This window comes from Ochotona princeps, chromosome 21 (assembly GCF_030435755.1).
Source record: "Ochotona princeps isolate mOchPri1 chromosome 21, mOchPri1.hap1, whole genome shotgun sequence".
Taxonomy (NCBI): Eukaryota; Metazoa; Chordata; class Mammalia; order Lagomorpha; family Ochotonidae; genus Ochotona; species Ochotona princeps.
This window is the reverse complement of record NC_080852.1, coordinates 22,913,661-22,936,512: the sequence shown is the minus strand read 5'-3', so window position 1 is coordinate 22,936,512 and position 22,852 is coordinate 22,913,661. Positions and strand designations below refer to the sequence as shown.

Sequence of the window (22,852 nt, the reverse complement as noted above, 5' to 3'; positions counted from 1 at the left end):
GTTTATTTTTGTTTCACCTCATTGGAAAGATAGCTGTGTCAACAGCATCAACAACAGGCTTAACTAGAAGCTGGGGAACCGGGGCTCAACCCAGGTGTGCCAGCATGAGGTGTGAGCATCCTAAGCTGAGAACATGATGTTGTAGCACAGACCTACCCCATAGGCTCATCTGTTAATTCTACTTTGCTGGTAACTTTCTGAAGTCCGCTTGTATAACTTTGCCCACACAATTCATTCAGTTAGTTAAATTTTGAACTTGCCTAAATGTTCTAATATTTAAAACAAGGATTGGGGCAGGCCCTTGACCTGATAATTCAGAGACTGGTTGGGCCTCCTCTGTCCTCTACCAGAGTGTCTGGGTTCGACTCCTGACTCTAGTTTCCTGTTAGTGCATATCCTGGGAAAGAATACATACCTCCCAGCAGTGATGACTAGAGTAATTTGGGTCTGTGCCCTCCCTCCCCCAACACACAGGGGCCTGGACACACACACACACACACACACACACACACACACACACACACACACACACACACACACACACACACACACACGCACAGATCTGGATTGAGGTCCTGCCTCCTGACTTCCATCCACAGCTGTCGTGAACATTAATGGGGATGAATTAGCAGAAGTTGCTTCTCTCTATCCCTCTGCCTCTCGGATAAATCAAAATAATAACAGGTCCTCTTTTTATTCTTGTATTTATTAAATCAACAGATAAAAAAATCCATGTATTTATAGTATCCGAAATGGTGTTTAGAAGTATGTGTACTTTGTGGAACAACTAAATCAAGCTAATTGACATACCCATTGCCTCATATGCCTCTGAGTGTGGCGGGAAGGCGAGAACACTTAAAATGGACTCTCCTGGGAGGGCCTGGCATTCTGGAGACACATTCCAGATCTGAGTGCCTGCTTTAAGTAGTGGCTGCTCGACATCCAGTCTAGCTTCCTGCTAACGTGCACCCATGAAAGTGTCAGATAAAGTTGACACCCCTGGCTTTTTGCCACCTCTATAGTGTATCTGCCTCTGCCTCAGCCCACTCCTGGCTGTTGTGGGCATTTGGAAAGTGAATCAGCAGATGGAAGATTTCTGTCTCATTCTGTCTGTTGTTCCGCTTTTCAAATAAATAATGACAAATAAACTTTCAAAATGACTCTTAGCAATTTTCAAATGCACAATATAGGGTTATTATCCATAATCATTATGTTATCTGATGGATTTCTTGGATTTATTCCTCCTAACTGAATTTTAGCATCCAAGTCATCCTTTGATTCTTCTGAAATAGAATCAGAAAATGGTGCTTCTTAGGTGATGGGTTCAGTGCTGCAAATAGTAGCTGCTTAGTGGTTATTCTATGTTATTATCCATAAGCTTGGATCTAAAGACTGGCACAAAAGTAGCCTAAGGTTTTTTCCTTGTGATTTGTTGATCATTGGACCTGCTCATCTGCCCACAAAGGAAAAATCAAAAGTGACATAGGTGCTCTTCTGGAGCTCAGCACTACAGGGAGAAAGGGACGGGTTATCAGAGAGCAGACACCTAACCAGGCTTAATAATCCTGTGTCTGTTTTGCCCTTTGCTTGGCATTGTCTTCAATTTTCTGATCCTACAATGAATAGGGTTTTAAGCAAGTCTCGGTTTCCCCACCGGGAGTGGGGTGAGAGAGAGGGGAGAAGGACTGAAGGGCCGGAGTGTATTTCCTTCAAGCTCTGAAATAGTGCATTCTTCCACCACTGTATTCTGGCTGGCTGACTGGCTGGCCTTACCAAAAAAAGTCAGTCTTGGTGTTCCTTTCACGGAGCAATACCTTTGGCCATGGGAGAGGGTCATGCAGACCCCAGACACCCCAAGGGAAGATGTTGTTTTTAACACATGTTTAGGAATTCTGTTGGCATCTGAAAACCTCACTTTTCCCATTTCTCTCTTCATTCTGTGGTCTTGAAAAAAAATTGTAAATTTTTTTTAAAGTTTTGTTGTGACTCGTGCTGTATCAGATTGCACGTCGGCCGGTTCGCATTTAGTCATGGGTTATTGTTTTTGTCACTGTCTGTGTCCAGCTGATGAAAATTACTCTAATTGAAGTCTTGTCTTAATCAACTAATATTACAGCATAATTTGGTTTTATTCATTGTTTATATGACTCTTTGAAACATCCTTTCGAAGACAATTGATTCAACACAGGACCTGGCTACAGAATATACTCTTTAAAATTTGCAACTTGTGTGTAAAGCAACTTGGAAAATCCAGGGAAGTAATAGTAGCTGCTTAGCTGGATGCGTTGTTGAATTCCACAATGATTTTCCTCTTCCTGTCCCAATCCAATTATTTCCCTCACTACCAGAGCCAGTCTTCCTCATGGGTTCACCTTCTTCGTTTTGCTTTTCTGAAGAGCCTGGGGAATAAGATGTCATTGTTTGCCACTCTTCAAAGTCACAGTTGCCACCAAAATGTTAGGTTTCAGTGATCTGTACCCATATAAACATTGGCTTCACTCTGCGTCACTTATGGGGTTTCAGATCACGTAACATCAGTGAGTAAGTATTCTTCTATAGTCATTAATTAAATCATTGTTTAGAGTGTCAGATTGTCAGAGTATGGAGGGAGCATGCCATTTTTCATCTCGAGTGACATGAAGTCCAGAGGGCCTCCCCACCATTGGACATATTTTTGTCCTGACTCAGCCAAGTTCTTCACTGAGATGAAACATTAGCATTCAGGGACCAGAGTGGATTCAGGGAGATTCCATGGAGGAACCTTTGGCTTGACTGACCGTGCCTGACCACAAAGTGAGCAAGAATTGTGAAAGCTCTCATGTAGTCCTTTGGTCAGTGCAAAAATTCCTCCTTGGAGATCTTGGTAGCTGTGGAAGTGACGGGTCTTACCCCGCAGACCTCAGACACTTTTCCATGGAAATGCATGTCTATGGGACATTCCTACTCCTTGGAGGAGTTCTCTGCCTCTTTTAATCTTCCAGCAAAATCCAGAGAGGCCTGGCAGTCATGGACTTGTGTTGTCATATGCCTATGTTGGATCTACTTTGAGGGAATCAGTTCTTATGGGACCAAGCAGTAAGCCATTCCAAATACATTAAAACACTCATTGCCACTGTAGAATGGATGATGAAATACAAAATGCTCCATCCCCAATGTGGCATGAAAAAGTATCCTGGGAAAACAAAAAAGCAAGGCAAAGCAACACAGATGGTCCATAAAAGCCGTGATGACCTTCTCTAGTATTCATTGAGGGTGCTAAGGTTTTAAATAAGCACTGGTGTATTCTCCTTCAAATCTCACAGTTAATGAAGTGTTTTCTAGCTGCGCAAATAGACAGGCTTCTGTGTTTGGGATCTCAACCACATGGTAGTCCTTAGGGTCAGTGAAGATCACACGTGTCCCAATCTGGGTCATCTGCCTAACTTGCTTCCTTTGGCTGTGCTCCCTGCTCATATACCTAGGAAAGCATTAGAAAATGGACCAAGGGCTCAGACCCCTATACCCACGTGAGAGAACAGGCTGAAACTCCTGGCTCCTGGATTTGGCCTTGCCCAGTCCCAACCTTAGCAACCCATCTGGAGTGTGAACCCCCAAATGGAATCTCTTTCTCTCTCCCTCCTTCCCTCCCTCCATCCCTCATAAATATTTTGACAAAAGAGATTAACATGTATGAATATTCACAAAGGAACAGGCATGTGCCTAAATGCTTCATATGGCAGTCCCATTCTCTCCTGGAGGTTCCTTGCCCCAGTTATCATTTCTGCTTTGGTCGCTTCCTTCCAGTCCCACAGACACATGCCCTTTGGCTCTGAGGACCCAGAAGGTTCCTGGCTTTTCTTTGCACATGCAGGAATTGAACTCTTTTTTTCCTTTTATAAACAGTTCATTTTTCTACAACAAGAAATACTTTTCCCCGGGTGTGTGATGGTGAGAAAGAGGAAGAAGGTGAAACAGCACTTCTTGGGGGATTCTCCCCAAAGGGCATTTTTTTGCAGGGAAAGCTGAGCCATGAGGTGGCACCATATGCTCTAGTGCCCTCTGTGACCTCATCCACACCTCAGGGCCCAGAGAAGGTAGAAAACTGGGACCTTTGCCCTTTTTGACTGCAGGCTGTCTTATTGGAGGGAAGGGAGAGCATATGGAAGATTCAGAAGAAGCTCTGTCCATCGCTTCAAAAGTGGAGCAAGGACCACAGCCTGTGAGGAAGACAAATGGAGTCTACTCTAGGGGAAGAAGCACCTGGAACTGTAGAATGCACTGGCCTTACAAAGGGAAGTGTAGAGGCATACATAGTTTTGGCATTTCCTGTTGAGTCAGCTTGTACATACGGGCCTCTTAGGAGATATCGGAGCACACGTGGCAAAGTCTCAGGCTCGCAAAGCCTCTGGCTAGATATGGTTTATCACACCGAGTGCTTGTAACCCGGGTTCACAGAAGGAGCTCTGCAAGGGAATAAGGTAAATACATTGATGTGATGTAGAAAAATGAGCAGACCATTTGTAATAGGTGGCTAATTTCAGCATTAATTACTCCTCAGTAATTACCAAGTGATTGCTGATTCTGTTTTCTTACATGATATATGAAGTCCAAAAAGACATACAAAAGAATAAACATTTAAGAGCTAGGATTTAGCAAGGGAAATGAAGAAAGAAAGGAAAGAAGGGGGATGGGGTATCCAGCTTGGAGAAGAGAGAGAAAACATGGGACGTGTCTATGGTTACAGCCAAAGGTTTCAGCCCTTAGCGACTTCCTATTATCCATCATTGCTAACTGAATCCATACATTTGTTAACTAAAACTTAGACAAAAACATTCAAAAACAAGAAAAAGGCTTTTCAGAAAGGTTTTCAATGCTCAAGGGTGGGTAAACCTTGCATCATACATTATTATTAAGACTGTTTTCCTAATCTTAGCTTTTCTTAGCTTTGGAGCATATGCATCCTGATTCTACATATTGCAGTATGACTTGGAAGAATGCCCTAGGTTTGGAGTAGACCCTCAGTGATAGTTGTTGAGCCTTGCCAGGCACCTCTGAGGACAATCATTCATTTTCTCACAGCCCCAGCCTTTTCCAGCTGCAACACATACCTTGCCCCTTGGAGGCGACCTCCTCGAGGAGGCGCAGGCAACTGTTTTCTCTCATGGGGAGAGGTGATGTCCTCTGAAGTTGAGAGGAAAGGCTTTGGAGTCTAAGCAACCTGGATTCAAATTGTTCCAGGACAAATGACCCCCTCTACGAGCTTCTCTTTGGTCCCTGGCACAGTGAGTGCGCACATTGAGTTATTGTGAGTCCTGAGTGCTGAAACAGAGCAGGAATCCCAGTAAGACCTCCAAGACAATTCCCATGTTTCTGATGGCTTCCACATATCCATCTTCCCAATAATAGAGGGGGATGAGGTCACTCATCCAAGGTTGGGTCTGACTGAGAAAGGCTCTTCCCTGGGCCACTCTAACCCTAAGTAACATAAATGGTGGTCTGCTGTGTACTTTTGGACCCTCCTACCCATGAGAAGTTTGTGGAGAGGCAGTTGCTGTACACTAGTTGATAGGTAATGGGGTCTTGGAGATAGGTGGAAGCCGTGAGGAAGAAGAAGTGAGTTTGTAGAGGCAGGGCCAGAAAAAACATGCCAGTGGATTAGACATGGAACAGGGTGCGAGAATGGTGAGTTTGAAAGTGAGTTCATATGGCTTTTACCTAAGTGGATGTTATTTGTTCAGGTAGAAAGAATGGCTGGGAGAGGAATGGCTTTGGTGAGAAAAATCAGGAACTGGCTTTGGATCAGTTCCCTTATGGTAGTGCCAATTATACAACTCCATGGGCACGTAGCTTTGGGGAGAAGTCAGCATTTGTAACTCTTTAGAACTTTGACGCAGGCAAGGCCCAAGAACAAAGATTTCTCAGCTCAGCCTCCTTCCATATGGGTGCTTTGATTGTTTTGGCTCTCCATGGCCTCTCTCTGCAAATGCCTCTTCCTTCTCTTCCTGCTTATCTTCATCTCATTGCTCTCCTGGCTCCTCTAAAGCAGAGCTGTGCCATTGGCTTTGTGGATTAGATGTGAAAAATACAGGAAACCTAGAAACACTCCTAAGAGAAGCTTGGCCCAGCTGGCACAGAATCCCATGTGCAAGAATTGTTGTAAGCTGAGAAAAGCTCACTCTTGAACCCCAATGCTCCGGACTGCTGAATAATCTCTTATCAACAGCCTACTCCATTTGTCTTCTATGTGAAGGCCCTTTGCTTAGAACCCAGGGCTTGCCTACTTAAACAAGAAACGGAATAGATTTATTCCTACACAAATACCGATGCTATGCATGTGACGAGGTGACCAGGTGTGTGTGGCATGGTCCCTTGTCTTCCAGCAATCTCCTTACCACCCTGCCTGCCATGCCCCTGAGAGAGGCCCCCACTGAGGAGACTTCCTGGAGCAGTGTGCCAAATGGGTCTCCTATCTGTAATACCTGCCTTCCGAAAGAGGAGCACCCAGGCCCTACCTCTTGGGTCTCAAACTAGAAGAAATTCTCAAACCCTGTTCCTTGGGGGCTATGTTTTCCCTTGGCATGGGTGAGGCCCAGGCCCTGGGCAGGAGGTTGGGGAGGGCAGGAGTGATAATGCATGCTAATTAGCACTGTGCAGAGCTGTCATCAGGAACCCAGGAGCCACATGGTCTCAACCTGTGTTACAGTTGGCACATGAAATTCAAAGCAGCTGCTCTTCATGTGGAAATACTCTGGGAGGGTCCCACCCCTTGCTGGACAACAGAAGAACTGGTGTTTCCTTATCCCGGGTCCTGTTTTAGACATTGACAGACTCTAGAAATGCTTTAGTGAGTGCTGCAGCAGATGTAGCTTCAAGGCACACACATTTCTGATTTGTTTAGTAACTAGTGACTGATACCAACTTAGGTCCATGTTTACTGGTATAAGAAAGAAATGTTAATCCCTGTCCATCCAGTGTTTCTCTGCTTAAAATCCTTTCATAACAAAGTAGACACCAAATTTGCATTTAGGATATTTCTTAATTCTTTCTTTTTTTTTTAATTGTTTATTATTTAACTTCAGTAATTACATTGTATTATGTGACACAATTACATAGATACTTGGGTTCTCCCCACCCTTCCCCAAACCCCCCCACCATGGTGGATTCCTCCACCTAGTTGCATAACCACAGCTCAAGTTCAGTTGAGATTCCCCCATTGCAAGCGTATACCAAACATAGAGTCCAGCATCTTATTAATTCTTTCAAGCCACCTTGTTCATTCTCTGATCCTATACTGCCCTTATGCTAATTTCTCTCTCACCAGCCCCAGTTCCTTAACTCTAGCCATTCTGAGCTATTTCAGTTCTAATAGGAGCCTGATCTTTTCTAATTGTGGGTCTTCACCCATACTCCTTGCTTGACTAGACATGTTCTTGAGTCCCTCTTTCTATAGCTGAATGTTTCCCATTCCTGGCCCAGTATAGCCAAGTTTTCTTTGGGTTGGTCTTACTATGTCGTTTGTTTGCTGTTGCTCGCACTGTTTTGGGATTGTCAGCTCTTCTATGCCCTAGGAAGGTAGGGGCCTTATGTATTTTGTCAAGTCTTGTTTTTGCTAGACACTAAGGAAAGCTTTTCTATTACTGTTTGAACAAAAGACTGTCTCTCAGAGACCCAGAACTGGATTAATTCACGCTTTCCCTTCTAATGTCTTCTAGACCACAGCAAAGCCAGTCTAACCCAAGCTAAAGGGGACCTAAGTAGTGCCCTGGAACTCAAGATCAAAATGATGTGCACATCTTGATCCATGAGGCAATAGCAATATTAGTACTTGGAAATGAAGTACTTAATATTCCTACTTAGAAACCAGGTCTGCTTAGCAGATGCAAAAAGCAGGTCTGGGAATAGCAGAGGCTAGGCTGGAATTCCAGCCTCAAACATCCACAGGAGCATAATTCTGGACAACTAAAGGTAGAGCTGGAGACCTAGGAGCCTGGATTCACTTTCTTGCAACTTGCCACCTATAAAAGCATGAGTAAAGTACATACCCTCAATCTTCCTAAGTCATCTTTAAAATGGGCACAGGACTCCCTACTTAGTTATGTAGTAAAAAGTAAATGGAACAAAGTTGATTAAGTGTTCAACAAGCATTCAAAAACTATCACAAGCATCCTAATTATGAAAATGTAGTAGCCTTGGGACTGGCATTAAGGTGGAATGGGTAAAGCTGCCACAAGCAGTGCCAGCATGCCATCTGGACATCAGTTCAAGTCCTGGCTGCTCCACGTCCAGTCCAGCTCCCCACCAATGTGCCTGGAAAATCAGCAGAGAATGACTCAACTGTTTGTGCCCCTGCACCTGTGTGGGGGACCAGAAGAAGCTCCTAGCTTCACTCTGGCCTAGTGTTGGTCACTGTGGCCATCTGAGGAGCAAATCAGCAGGTGAAAGATGTCTCCTCTCTGTGTAGCACTGCCATTCCAATAAATGAATCTTTAAAAAATGGAATAGCCTTTACTGTGGGTGATTTATAGTTTTCTCCTTGAATATAAACCCACTAAAATGAAAGGGAAAAAGAAAGCAAAATGGCATGTATAAAGGACTCTTACTTCTGCCAGGGAGAAGACAGGCAGGCATATGTTGGGGAAACATTGTACAAATGGTTGCCAACAACTTCCTCTGGGAGATGGGTTTATGGTTGATGATAATTTCATTCCCTCTGATTGGCTCAATTTTCCAATGTGATTGTATTCCTCGTGACGTAGGTGACAGTAGAGAGGAGTGCTCATGTTTATGAAAACTGAAAGTGATCAAGAAGGTCCGGAGTATGCATGCTCCCCAGTTGCAGGCATGCCTTATGTTCCTAAACTTAGTCTTCCCTTGGGTTTCTGCAGGGTTTTTCACTCAAATCTCCACATTGGCTGATGTGCAAGAAAATGTCATGGAGTACCTCCACGTGCTTAGCCGGCCCAAAGTCATCGACCAGGAGCATGATGTGGTGTGGACAGAAGCTTACATTGACAGCACTGTGAGTTCTGGGGTCCCTGGGAAAGAGGCTGAGGGTTCATCCTGAGAATGTTTATGCATTGATTCCAGGGAAGAACCACTGTATTTTCTTTTTTCTATTGTGGGGTTCAATGACAGCTTCCAACAGTTTACGTTGGTTACCTGTTGCCCGGGCAACCAAGGTTAGCAAAAGGTCACGTCAGAGAATGTAACCTTACCTGGTCCACACAGAATGTTCGCTCTTACCAGTGTTTTCTCTGCTTGCTCTTTTCACTGTTTTCCTTTTGCCTTCACTTCCTGTCCACGTAGCAATGGTAGTAGGCATGCTCTTAGATCCAGTCCTCACCACATGTGAGGCCCAGTGCTGGGCATGAATCTTCTGGCCTCAGTGGAAAATGTGAGTGAGTCTCAGCTCTGGCAGTGAATCAGAAGCATCCCAGAGGCTGCTGTTGGGTTTTCTTCTCACAGACAATTGACAACAGGCTTGTGTGATGGCTCCACTGTCACTGGCTTGGTGTTTGAACTCCAACCAGGGGCTCATTCGCAGGTGGACAAATCTGATGTTCCAGGAGCTTAAAGGGAGGGGCTCTGTCAGTCTGGAAGTGATGACTCCGTGACCAAGATCTTGTATAATTTCAAGATGGTTTTTCATATAAGCTATCTTCAGGAAAGTTCAAGGAAAATTGTATCTTGTCCAAAGTAGGTATGGATTTCAAAATTTATGTGTCACAATAAGTATTTTTATTTTATTTCCCCACAAACCTCTCAGTTACATTCTGTTACGGAAGAGTGACTGGAGAATGTGGAGGGAATGATGGGGTTGGAAACCCAGCATTTAGCAACCATTTTATTGAAGACTACTGAGGGCAAAAATTACCCACAGTTAATAAATCAAGGGAGAACATTTTATGATGATGAACAATATGTTTTCTTGGTCTTTGTCAGCTTCTGCGGAGGCATCTGATGAGTTGTAAGGGGGAGACATATGATCTGTACTGTGTCCAGCGTCTAGTATGGGGAGCAGTGGGAGAATCCCAACACCTTAAGCAAGTCATGGAAATGGTGTCACCAGTGAGAAGCAGATGAACGGCCCATCATACATGTGCGCTGTTCTGACTGGGGAAGCAGAAGCTGCATCTCTTGGCAGCCATAAGCTCAGGAGGAGGATAAAGATCTGTGTTCATTGGATCCCTTGCTTTAGATGCTGTTAATCACTTGAAGCAATCATTGTATTAGAATGACTAATTACATCTATACATGTACACATAAGTTCACATAGAGAGAGCCTTTGAAAGCGAGGGAATGTCTATCACCCCCTAAACTTTCCACTCAAGGACTTGGGACCAGCAGAGGTAAGATCTATGGCCCGGAGGCAGAGCTGCACATCCATTTGCAGAGGGAGCATTTCAAAGTCTTACATTTTATCTTACACATTCTTGTGAATTCTGTGTTTTGTATCCTAATCATCACCACTTTACAGAAGGCAAAATACTGTGTTCAGGGGCTCATGGTAAAATTGGATTGCCAAGGTGATGAGCTCATTTCCTCCACTGCTTCAAGAACTCCTTCAGGTCCACAAAACCAGACTCCCAGAGTCTGACTGGGGCTGAAATGATGGATCAGCACACACCCTATGCTTTCCAGGCCCATGTTTTATCTTTGCAGATAAGCCTGGTGAATATATTCCCTGGCCTCATCTTCCAAAGGGTCCTTCACAGTGGTGATGAGAACCTGGGAGGACCTGAGGAATGCGTTGGCACAAGGTCGCTGGAGTCCACAAGGTACAGCTGAGTGCTGGCTGAAACTCAGATCTCCTCTGAAGCTCAAGGGCTCTTCCAAACTCCTTCAAGCTGTTGGCAGAATTCAGTTTCTTGAGATCCCTGGCTGCCGACTGTTTGGGGAGTGCTGTCGGCCTCTGGAGGCCACTCACAGCGTCTCACTCTACAGCAGAAAATCACAGGATGCTGTCTGCCTCCTTCCAGGCCTGCTTCAGCTTCTGGGAAAGCCTTCTTGTGATTAGATCTGACCTGCCCAGGCGAATCTCTCAGCTGATTTGTAGCCTTACCTTTGGAAGAATGAGTGGATTTGGGGGAGAGAGGCCATGGGGGTTATTACAGAATCTTGCCTATGGCAACAGCTGCTGTCCTTGACCTCTAATTTGAGAGAGTAAGATAATGTCAGAAAGATAATGTCAGAAGGCAAGGTAGCCATGGCTCCTCCTGGGTGTTTAGGGCAGCCATGGACATTACCCCTGTTGTCTGTGTGCTCACCCCTGCAGTTTCCTCCTTGTTACACTGCGGTCTCAAAGGAGCCTTGAAAGTCTCTAAAGGCTGACTGATTATTTCTACTAAAGAATTAGCATTTGCTGATATCCAGTAAATTTAAACACTTGCTCCCACAAGTTTGCTTTTACATGGTCCCAAGTCACCTTTCTTATTAATGATCATGATAATTAAGGCAAAAGGAATTCCTGTTTGCACAACACATAAGTTATTATGTCAGAAGGCCCGGCAGAATCAAATGTATAATTAATTTAATACTTAAAAGTAGAGCTTAAAATGACCTAAGAGTATGATGCTTTCTTTTTTTTGTTAATTACACATTGATTCATACAGTTCTAGGTCTGGGCAAGTTCAAATTTAGGTGTAAAACAAGCTAAGTTTGGGTTCTTGCCCTTGAGATTCCAGGACCGTGTTTAAACGAGCCTGTTTCCAGAATCAGAGATTAACACAACTTCTGTTTGCTTCTTGCATGTTCCCTCCAGTCTGAGTAAATAGCATTTCCCACTTGGCTGTTCTGTTCAATTTGCCTTCCTGGTGAAGACCAAATAAATGAATTAATGTTAACAACATTAATTATGTTCAATCTAATAAGATCACATATATACATGAACAAAACAGCAAACACTATAATTGTGGATTTCATAGACCTTTTATCTGAGTAGAGCCATGTGTAGTCATTATCTCTTAGGTGCAGAGCAAGAAAAAAAAAGTCATTAACAGTGGAATTTGTTCCATTTTGTAAGCAAATGACTTGTGCTTTGCAGTCCTTCTTGGGCAGCTTGGGAATTCTGCCCAACTTGTAGCATTTTGATGTTGGTATAGCCAACCAAGGAGGCATCTGCATCCAGGATCAGCCCCAGAGGAGGCTGCACAAACCACAGTGGCACACAGAAGGGAAGCAAAGAAATCTTCTAGAAACAGTGGGAATGTGACCATTTAAAATAATGAGAATTCATTCTCAAACCCTGGTGCCCCTCCCAGTTGCTGGTAATGCAATTCAGAAGGCAATTTGTAGGAACTTTCCATCCAATTTATTTGCATTTGCAAATTGGACGTGGATTCCCTCCTCATCACCCCCCACGAAGTCCAACTTGGAGGAAATGCTTTGCATTTGATCTGGTGCACATTTGTTTCAGTTTCTCATCCAGGAATGGCACCTAGGCCATTGAAGAGTCCTTTAGGTGATTGCTTTGAGCCATAACCTCTTACTACCAAGAAGCAATTACTCAGGAGGAGGGGGTGGAAATCTGTGGAAAGGATGTTGTTGGAGCTTGGAAAGGGATTTACAGTGTTTTCTCAAGACAGCGCTGAATATCAAAGAGATTCACATCATCAAAACAAAAAGACACACATGTAGAAGGAAACATAAACTATCCTGCTGGGTTGTGGAACCCAGAATGCCATCTGCATTACATGGCATGGAGGAAGCTGATTATGCTGGGACCTCTATTTCATAGCAGATGGGTTCATTAAATTTAATAGCCCCCAGAGCCTTTAGAAACCGTGTTAAAAACATGTGGAACATGCTGTGACACTTCACTTCTGGCCCTGCAGTCATTATAACTCTGGCACAGACTATAAATATTACAGTACTTTATTTCCATTGAAACGGATTACTCTTATAATTATATATATATTTCAGAGAGATGCTGATGTTAAAAATGAGTGCACTGTTAAATTTTGGTACCACTTAGATGCATCCAAATATATCTCTCTCCCATTTGGTTCTAGATTTCTTTATTGTTGGGTAGTTTGTAAGGACAACCTTTCCTCACCCCCTTCTTTGAATTAATGTTGTGCAACTGAATTGATGCTATCCCATTATTATCCTCAGAAAAGGTGTTCTATCATCCTCTGTGGATGACTATTAATCAACAGAGAATCTTAGGGCTGAAAGAGAATAAAATAATTTTTAGGCTTTAGGTGCTTATTATTTCTATTTTTCTACTTTAATGATTTGCAAAGATCTATAATGACTAGAATCGCTATCCTCTGCTGCATATTAATGGATAAGTCCTTTAGGGCTGAATGATCTTACAGCATGGTGGCTTATTCAGCAGGCTGTTTGTAAGTGGTAGTTCCCAAAGTAGAGTAGCAAAGACCAACAAGGGAATGTGTTGACCTGTAGAACCAGGCGATCTACATGGGTAGTTCAAAATATGTGTAGGAACACATGATTTACAAGTTAGGTTACTAGGACAGGGATTGGCCATAGCCATTGAAATCCTGACTGGGACATCAGCAAGCCTTCTGATAGTGCCTGGGTTCAAGTCTCAGCTCTGCTTTCAATTCTTGCTTCTTGCTGTTGTACACCCTGGGAGGCAGCAGGTAAAGCCTCTAGCAGCTGGGTCCCTGCCACTCCCCACCCCCAGGGAACACTGTTGATTTCTGGGCTCCTGGCTTTGGCCTGGGTCATTTCTAGCAGTAGAGGGTATTGGGGAGTGAATCAGTGGATGGAAGATCTCTCTGTCTGTCTCTGTTTAACAAATAAATAGTTAACTGTTTGGGTGCAGAAGCTTTTAAAACCTATGCATAGTGTTTTTTTTCATAATCCACATTTTCATGGATTTTTGAAAAAAGTTCTAGCAGTTTTTTATTGAGGCATGAATAGATAACAAGGAACGCTCCTGTATTATCTTGAATTATTCCTTGACTGTGAATGTTTTCATTCCCAGGCAGGTTCTTTGCACATGGTGGTAAAGATGGGCTCTACTCTACCTCCAACTTTGATTATATTTATACCTCTAGATTTCTCTCTGCTATAGGTAAATGTGTTTGAGTCACAGCCTCACATTGAGAGAGATGATGATCTATCAATTCATGATCTGGGTTCTCATAGAATGGGAAGTGATCAGTTGCAAAGGAAATTGATCCTGAGAGTACCTACATGTCCAGAGTCAGACATGGAACGTTCCTGTAGAAGCCAAAACTAATTCATACCCCAAACCATGCATCATATCCTTATGGTATTCATAGTGGTACTGTGATCCTTTATCTAATCAAATGTTTCCAGAGAGCTTTGATACATAAAATATATTGGAAAAAAGCTGCTCTGGTAGATACTGGGGAGTAGGGCCATGTCACACCTTCTGAGTGCTACTAATTTGAAGTCCTATGTGCCCTTTCCTGGCAAAGCTGAGCCTTGGAGGGAGATCCGAAGTAATTCTGTGTCACCCTCTGAGAATGGCAAGATGGGATTCTGTGCTGTCTGTTGGACTCTCCATCTACAACAGCTCACTGGGTTGGGTCCAGTTAGGAAAGATGGTTCCAGGGATTGGGAGGTAGTGCCTGTGGCCATGTTAGAAAGGCAAATATAAAAAGCTGTTAGTGTGATGATGTAAATGTAATATCTCTGTTTTATTTTTCTTCATGACTTCAGATAATAAAAAATGACTCACTCTGTTCCCATTACCTCTCAGGAAACATTGAATATAGGCCAGGAATACCATTCCCGTTGGGAGATGTTATTGGATGGATCCTGGGGCAACCCCCACAGGAACGAAGAGCCATCAGAGTAGGAAAGCTTCAAGAGCAGGCACCCATTCTCTTTGTTCTTTCTTCATGGAGCTACACAGCCTCCTGTATTTCTTTTCCTAATCACAATAATGATGAAGCTTTTTCTTTATATTCTCTAAAGATCAGTTCTCCTGTCCCACCCACCACCATGGGTGAAAGGTGGTCTCTTCCAAGTTCCAGCTTTATATGATATTCCAGTTGAAAACCAGCAGAAATGACCTCAGTGTTTGTATATATGAGTTTACATTTCTGAGCAATCACATAAATTACTCATGTCCATGGTTCCATTGAGATCAGATATGGCTCAGGAAAAATCATGGTCTAGAAACAGATCAGCCTGGCCCATGAATAACAACAGATTCTGCAAGGAAGAGGTGTAGTGGGAGGCTAAAGGGGCTGAATTTCTGGACGTGTGTCTTTCTGCAAGAGGCAGCCCAGCTAAGCTGTCTTCCATTCTGGGCTGTGAGCCACAGGCCTATGACCATCTTTAACCACCGCTACTCCAAGTGTCCCCCACGACCTTGCCATGCCTTCCGCATTCACCCTTCCTCCTGAATGCACCCTCTCTTCCAGAACATCCCTGCTGTGTGGGTGGCAGAAACGCCTGTTCTTTGTACCCTCCGAGAGCCAAGGGGAGGTATTTTGTACCGCCCCCCACTTCATGGCGCAGATATTTGGGCAAGTTAAATTCTCAGACCTGATTCTCATGCTTTGACATGGTTTAGACTAACATGAACACATTCCTCTTATTCCCAGCATGAAGAACAATTAAAATAATCCCAGAGAATCAGCCTGTGGTTTGATACTAGCTGCCAGTTTCTCTTCTCTTGCTGCACAGTCTTCTCTCTGTGAAATTTTTATTTCTGTTATTCTTACTCCATAACAATTGCTGTGCCAAAGACAAATGAATTTTCTGTATGTCCATGACTCCAGGATATCATGAACAGGAATATTTCACCTGACTAGAGGCCTTAGTCTGCTTCTAGTTAGAAGTGGCAAATGGTGACTCATTTGCCTTCTTCTATCTTCATGGTCTTTCATACCTGCTTTGTGGAATGGAGCAATAGGGGGCTGTTCCAACTAAGGTCTGTGGGTACTACACACTCCTGTTACATTCACAAGCCCAACAGCTTGTGCAGTGACAGTTCCCTGGGAGGAAACTCTTAGTCGGAACAAAGAAGGGAAAATCACAGACAGCACAGACAGTTTATTCAGACAAAAGGAAGATGTTTTCAAGTCAGTTTCCTTTCATCAAAGAATCTGGAGCATCAGCGTATCTTCTAGTGGAAGAAGACAAGTGTTCAACATGCTTATCATGGATTTCTCTTCTGAATTGATCAGATTGATTGGCATACTCATGCCACAGTCAGATTTCCTTTCACTCTGCTTAGTTCAGGAAGTGCCTGTTACCACATGAAGGATTCTTCCTTTGAAAAAGACAGGGTTCCCTTTCACATGCCAGAATGCATCATTTGTCAATAGGTGCCCCATGCTGTTCCATGGCATAGGGACTAGTTGAAGCCCTGTCCTTGGATCTGACAAGGTCAATGTCATTGTGCAGCCCAACCTGGTGGCTTTTTCCATGACTACTCCTGAAAAAAAATATTTTAAGTTCCAGCTTGAAAGGTCTCCACAGATGGTGGAGCTATGTTAAACATCAGTTGATAAATTCTACAGTCTTAAGGTGCCCTAGGCTCCGCTTGAGCTCAGAACATTCAGGGAGGCTAGGATTCCAGTCATTTGGAGTACTTGATAACCTGGCTGCAGTTCACCTCTCGTTCTCTGTCTGTGCGGCCTGGCCCCATTCAGTGCTCTGGTCCAGCCTGACCCTGCTCACACATCCAGACCCTGCACCCAACCCTGGTGTCCTCTCAAGCTTGCAACGCTGTTCTCTCTGCAGAAAATCAACTCTTCCTCCCATCCCATCTGGAAACTCTCCTGTGCTCTCAGTTGCATTATCATCTCCTCTGGGAAGCTCCCCCTCACCTCCTTGGGTAGATCACCCAGTTTGTGGTGAGGTGCTCAGAATGTGCTTCCCCAAGCGTTAGCATCATCCTATAACTCCTCATACTGTCTCCACAAGTCCATATCTGCTCTGTGTTGCACCAAACTCTAAACTCCTGAGGAGGGGACGATGTCAGGTTCACACTGGTGCCTCTTGCACTGTGCCAGGCTCACAATTGGGAAATGCATGCATCGGCTTTCTGAATCTTACACAATTAGAGAATTTTCTATGCATATCCACATTTTTCAGCTTTCGGTGGGAATGGCATCACAAACATTTCACTGAGTGTGTCAGATAGATACTAGCTCAAAGCTCTTCATGGTTGTTATACACATAGCCATTGGATTCATCTTCACCCCATAGCTGGACTCCTGTTTCAGGTCATCAGCACTGTAAACTAAGGGCGCATTTGCCACATGTTCCAGAAAAGGGACTGGATAATGGAATTCTGTTTGGTTCATGACCAACTGCACCATTGTTGAAACACAGTTCATGGTACTTTGGGCCAATGTTAAAATAGAAGAGGGTTTTTGAAGAGAGTTTTTGGCACTGTGAACGTGATATCTGACTGTTGGGTATTTGATGGGATTTCAGGGAATACTAAAACATAATCTCTTGCATTTGTTTCACATATATTAACTTTCAGCGTGCTTTTCTGTGTATTCCTTCCCGGTTCATACCCTGTTCTAGGAGCCGCATGTTCTTTAACTGCTGTTCTGCACTCTCAGGACAACAGCAGTTTGTGCTGGGGAACATGCTTTCCTGCCCTAGACATTCTGCTTCTGAGCTGGACACACTGTCCTCCTGCTTTTTGGGGGGGCATGTTCTTTCCCTGTTCCATGTCCCAGCTAAAATCCTACCCTTCAGGTGTCCACTGACTTTGCAGCTCAGCTCCCAGAAATGATGCTCATTTATAATGATTTATAATCCGTTGTACTGACTCTCCTTCCTTCCCCGCCACCACCTTGTGAATCCTCACTATCTTACATCAACAGTGTAAGGACTGGGACAGTCTGTATACTATCTGTAGGTTTATACTGCGTCTGGCCTGTAGGAGGTACTCCTAATGCCAAGAAGTAAACAGCTCATTCTCCATCACATCACCCAGTCTCATTTCACTACTCACTACAGTGTGTTTCTCCCGCTTTGCACGTTTCTCCTAAATGAGATCCCAGCCATTTAGAGAAGAAATAGCAAAGACTAGTGGTTGCAGTGTGAACAGGGATGCCAAAAAGAGTTTAACATATCACCCCCACAAATCACGCATCCTATTTCTTTCCTTTTGGAAAGTTAGCTGCATGGGAAGTTCAGGTCTGAGGCAAACGCTTTGTGCAAGTAGATTTCCATGACTTTACGGCCATCACTGATGTCAGGTAGAAAGGGAAGTTTCAAGCACGCATCCTATTTCTGTAGTGTTCTTTCTTTGCGTCGTCTTAGGTGCAGTATGTTGGCGAAATGGTTGATTGTTTAAGGCACATTGTTTATCCTATATGACTTGGGTTTGATGGAAAAGTTCCTAACAGTGGTTTTCTTGCTGAAGATATGGCTTAAAGATGAAGTGTGCAATGTGTGGGTTGTTTTTTTTTTTTTTTGGATGGGAGGATGGTAATTTAAATAGACTCCAAAGAAATTGGATATTAAGAGAGACCAGGGGACAATACCCAGGTTGAGGGAACTTCCTTAGGATTAGCATTCAGTTCTCTAGCAAAATAGAAGTGCTCTCTGCTTTTCATTATCATCCTTACTCAGGCCAAGCTAATTACTCCGGGCCAGACTAGCAGGAAAAGTTCCTGGAGAGTTTGAGATGATGGAATGGAAGCGTGTTTCCTGCAGAAGATGCTAAGAAATTCTTCAAGAATTAGCGTTTCGACTGTAACAAGCAAATGCTAAGGAAATGGAGGGCAGGGGGAGGGGAGGGCATAGACTTTTGGCAGCTACAGCTGGTTGCCATCGTAGCACTTGACAATCTGCTTGTTATTTCATTTTCTGTTATAAAAGCATGGAATTCTCAAGAAATGCTGATCACTGCATGACAATACATATGTAACAAAATTCTCTTAAAAGCGAGATGACGGGCTATTTTTGAAAATGTATGGATCTTTTTACATAGAAAGTACTGTGGTTTTGTTCAACGTAAGTTATTTAAGGGTTAAAATAATCGTAACTATTAATGTTATTAAGAACAGGTTTTTTTCAACCAAGTACAACTGAACGCAAACAAGAACAAATTTGGAAAAGAGAAGTTGTGGCTAGAAATGCAGCACTGCATTGAGGTCTGTGCGTTGGCCACAATGCACACATTCACAGCAGCCTTTGCTGTATTGGCAGAAACATACATTTTTGTAAGGTCTAGTGATTTCCCCAGCCTTCATGGAATCTAGATCAGTTTTGTCAATTCCCCGTTTCTCTTGGGAAGATCATCCAAATAGGACTGGATTGAAGCGCTCAGCCTACAAAAGCCTCATGGTCGTTTTATGGAGCCTGGTTGCCCTTCCTCTGCAGCTGCTCAGCAAACAGAAGTGTCTGTCTTTAGCCATTGTTGCTCTGAGAACTCTCGAGTAACTGTTGTATGGTTACCTAGTTCCTGGACCAGACACCTACTAAGCTGAGGGTCAGATTGACCTTACTACCATGAAATATAGAAGACAAGATTCTTATAAGGGAAGGAGGTTTAATTTGGCTGCCAACTTTGCAAATTCACCAACTGAGATCACTGAGCTGTTCAGGTTGAACATTGCTGATGATGTGGTTACTGGCGGCATCCACAGGTAATAGCCCAGAGCTCAGGCCAATGGGAACAAGTGTCTGCCGGTGCCTCTCCTTAAAAAGGTGCAGTGATTTGATCATAGAAACTCCACCCCAGCAACCTGAGCCAATCCAGTCACTCCTTAAAGGCCAGGCCAGAGTAACACAATGAGACTAAGTTTATCCTCCTGATATGATTAAGTGTGGGGACCAAGCCTTTAGTATGTGGGTCTTTTGCATACCTAAACTAATATCCTCCCCATAGCTCTGTGCTAGGCACCTGTAACACTGTTTTTACTTTGAGGAAATACAATGTCAGGCCCTGCAGTGAATAGTCAAGCCAATTAGGTGATGTGTAATTGTTGAATTACTCGTGGGAATTACTGGAATCCTCTGACATTTAGCCACAGAGGACATCCATCCTGACTTCTGTGTTAGGGATGTTGTTACCAGGTAGTAGTAGTGAAGACAAGCCTCAGGCCAGTTCTGCAATCTGTGTAAGCATTGATGACCAAGTACACACAAAAACCAGCTACTCTGAAAGCGCGAGGAAGACCCCGATGTCTGAGATTCCAGAGGTTCTGGTGGCATCAGAGCAAACGCATTATTTGCAGGGATCGGTCGCCCTTGTCTTTGATCAGGTGCCTCTGAGGCCATCCGCAGCCTCCAAAGGCCAGGCCGTTTCAGAAGGGCCTGGGACACTCTCTTTAACGAGACAGGATGCCCAGAGTCCTAATGTGGATTCCTGTAGAGAAAGGTAAGGCCCCTGTAATAGATGGAACCAATGCAGAGAGCAGACAATTCTAATGTTACCAGTAAGAATTCATTTCTAGTGCCTGTTGTGGTAACTAACAAAACCTTTGGTGGTGATCAGAAGCAAATAGCTGCAGAACATGTAGTCTTTTCATAAAACACTGCCTGGAATGTGTATTTCTGATTAGGACTGTTGATCACATCTGACATAGAGATTAAATTTAGCATTCATGTGTATGTCACACTGTCTTTGCTGGGGTTTTCTGCATATATTACATGCCACATGATGGCGCTCTAGTGCATGCTCTCAAAGTTTCTTTGTAAACTTAGGACATTAATGAGACTAATCTCAGAGCTTAGCTCAGTAGTGAACACCTACCAAGTGCTTGATAAATGCCAAACCTTATTATCTAGCAATTTGGGTTAATATTATTATTTAATGTACCAGAGTCCAGGGGGAGGAGTTTTGCTTTCTAATTTTAAAAGGTATTTATTTATTTATTAAAAGGCAATGTAATAGAGGGAAGGAGAGTGATTCCATTTGCTCGTTTATCCCCAAACTGACACTAACATCCAGGTCAAGCTAACAGTCAAGCTAAAGCCACAAACCAAGACTCCATCCAGGCCTTCCAGGTGATGGTCATGGCCCCAAGCACAGGGACCACCCCATCATCCATTGACTTATCTAGGTGCCTTAGGGGAGCTGGATCTGAAGTGAAACTGCCTATCAGTCAGGAATTGGAACCTAGATATGGAATTCCAGGGTCACAAGTGGCAACTTAATCCTCTCTGCTGCAACACCACCTCCAGCATTGCCAAATTCTGGCACTCGACAAAAGAGGAAAGATTGAGCCATGCAGGTGTCTGTCCGTCTTTCCTAGCAGGAGTGAATCCGGACTTGCTGCCACTCTTGACAGGCAAGGATCCTACTTTGGGTTGGTGTGTCTGTAGCCTTTCATGACAACTGGAGTAAGAACACCATGATGCCAGATGTGCTGTGCTCCTCACTCCACACTATGAACAGCAGATGGACCCGAGAACCTGGGTCGGGGACGGGGCAGCCTGTGCCATGCAAGTGGACAGTGCTCTTCAAAAGGACCGTGCAATACAACTAGAATTAACAGGGCTACAACCAGATGCCTCCAGGGGGCAGCCCCAGAGCTGAGTGCTGGTACATCTCTGTCAGAGGGGTTCTAGGTTCTCAGTGTTCCAGATGAGAAAATTGAGCATCAAGTGAATGCCCAAAAAGATGGGATAACTACCGGAATGAATAAAAGTCATTCCTGGGGTCTTTCATCTGAATGGGACACACGAGGAAGGTGTCACATCTGTGAAGAGCACTGATGGGGACGCAGCCTCACTGCATGTTTCCTGGCAGTGCAGGTCTCGAGAGCCCGTGGTGGGAGAGCCAAAGCCCCAGTGGTGTCAGCAGTGCTCTAAACATGGGACACCAGAGCTTGATTCATCCCCAACTGGGTGCCCATAGTCGTGGCGGGCTGAGGTAGGAAACTTCACAGTCTGCAACGTTCCTCTGTTACATGGAGAGTTCTCCATGCCATATTAAATGACAGAGGAAAGCTCAGCTCATCACACTTGCAAGAGACACCGCAGCATTCCTGGGTTTACATCTCAGTCATAACAGTTCTAGTGGATGGGCTTTTAAATGTCCTGGAATTTGCATTTTGAATGTATTGCGTATCATGAAAGGATTTTGATGGTGTTATCACTGCAAATTCTGTAATCACAGCCTATAATTTGTGCAGCTCCAACTACTGTCACTTTGTCAGAAATCGCATGTTTTCCCTCATGTATACAGCTTCTTTCCTAAAGGAAACTAGGAGTCCTGAGTCAGACTCCTGAGGGGACATTTTTGATGATTTGTAGGGTAAAGCTAGCCACCATAATGAGTATCCCTTCCAGTCAAGTAGCAGGTTAATAAGTCAATCAAAACTTTGATACCCAGTCAGATACATCAAAGTGTCATAAAGACAGGCAAAACCACAAGGACAGAACCTTGGGATATCAGCACATGGAGTAGTCACCCAGTGCTTCTGCGAAGCTGTCCAGTTAACCTTGGGAATAAGACCTTGTCTCTCTCAGCCTTGCCTTTGTTCTGAACCTCTGACTACATACCACGTAGGATGGGGGTCACGACAAGGTAAGGAAAAGCAGTGACAATGGTCTGGCAAGAAAATTTCTTGCCTGGATCCAGTTTTTTTCTCCCCCAAAATAATGAGCTTCCAGTTGTTTTTAGTAAGAAGATTTGATCACATGGAACCCATTCCCACCATCCCGTCACCTCCAAATCCTTTCTGTATTTAAACCCAGCACCAGCGTTCCTCATGGGGCATTTTGGATATGTACGTTGGGTATGAAATAGCCTCAAATGTCTGGAGTGATGGAAGGAATGAAACAGAATTGCTCCGTGAAGGAAATTGGGGCAATAGCTGTACAAGAGGCCCATTCTTGGATGAGCACAGTGACTTAGAGTCTTTAAAAGAGCGTGAATATGTCCTAAATTTTTATGTCATGCTGTGTGCTACACCGTATACCCTTGTGTTATAAAACACATACC

The 22,852-nt window shown here is 43.9% G+C and overlaps 1 protein-coding gene across 1 annotated transcript in view; it reads left to right on the top strand.

Moving 5' to 3' along the window:
• CACNA2D3 (calcium voltage-gated channel auxiliary subunit alpha2delta 3) overlaps positions 1-22,852 on the top strand; it is a 714,521-nt gene that overhangs the window by 461,375 nt on the left and 230,294 nt on the right. The window contains exon 13 of the mRNA XM_058678785.1: positions 8,865-8,998. Coding sequence (XP_058534768.1) covers positions 8,865-8,998 — 134 coding nt within the window. The remainder of the gene's footprint in view (positions 1-8,864; positions 8,999-22,852) is intronic.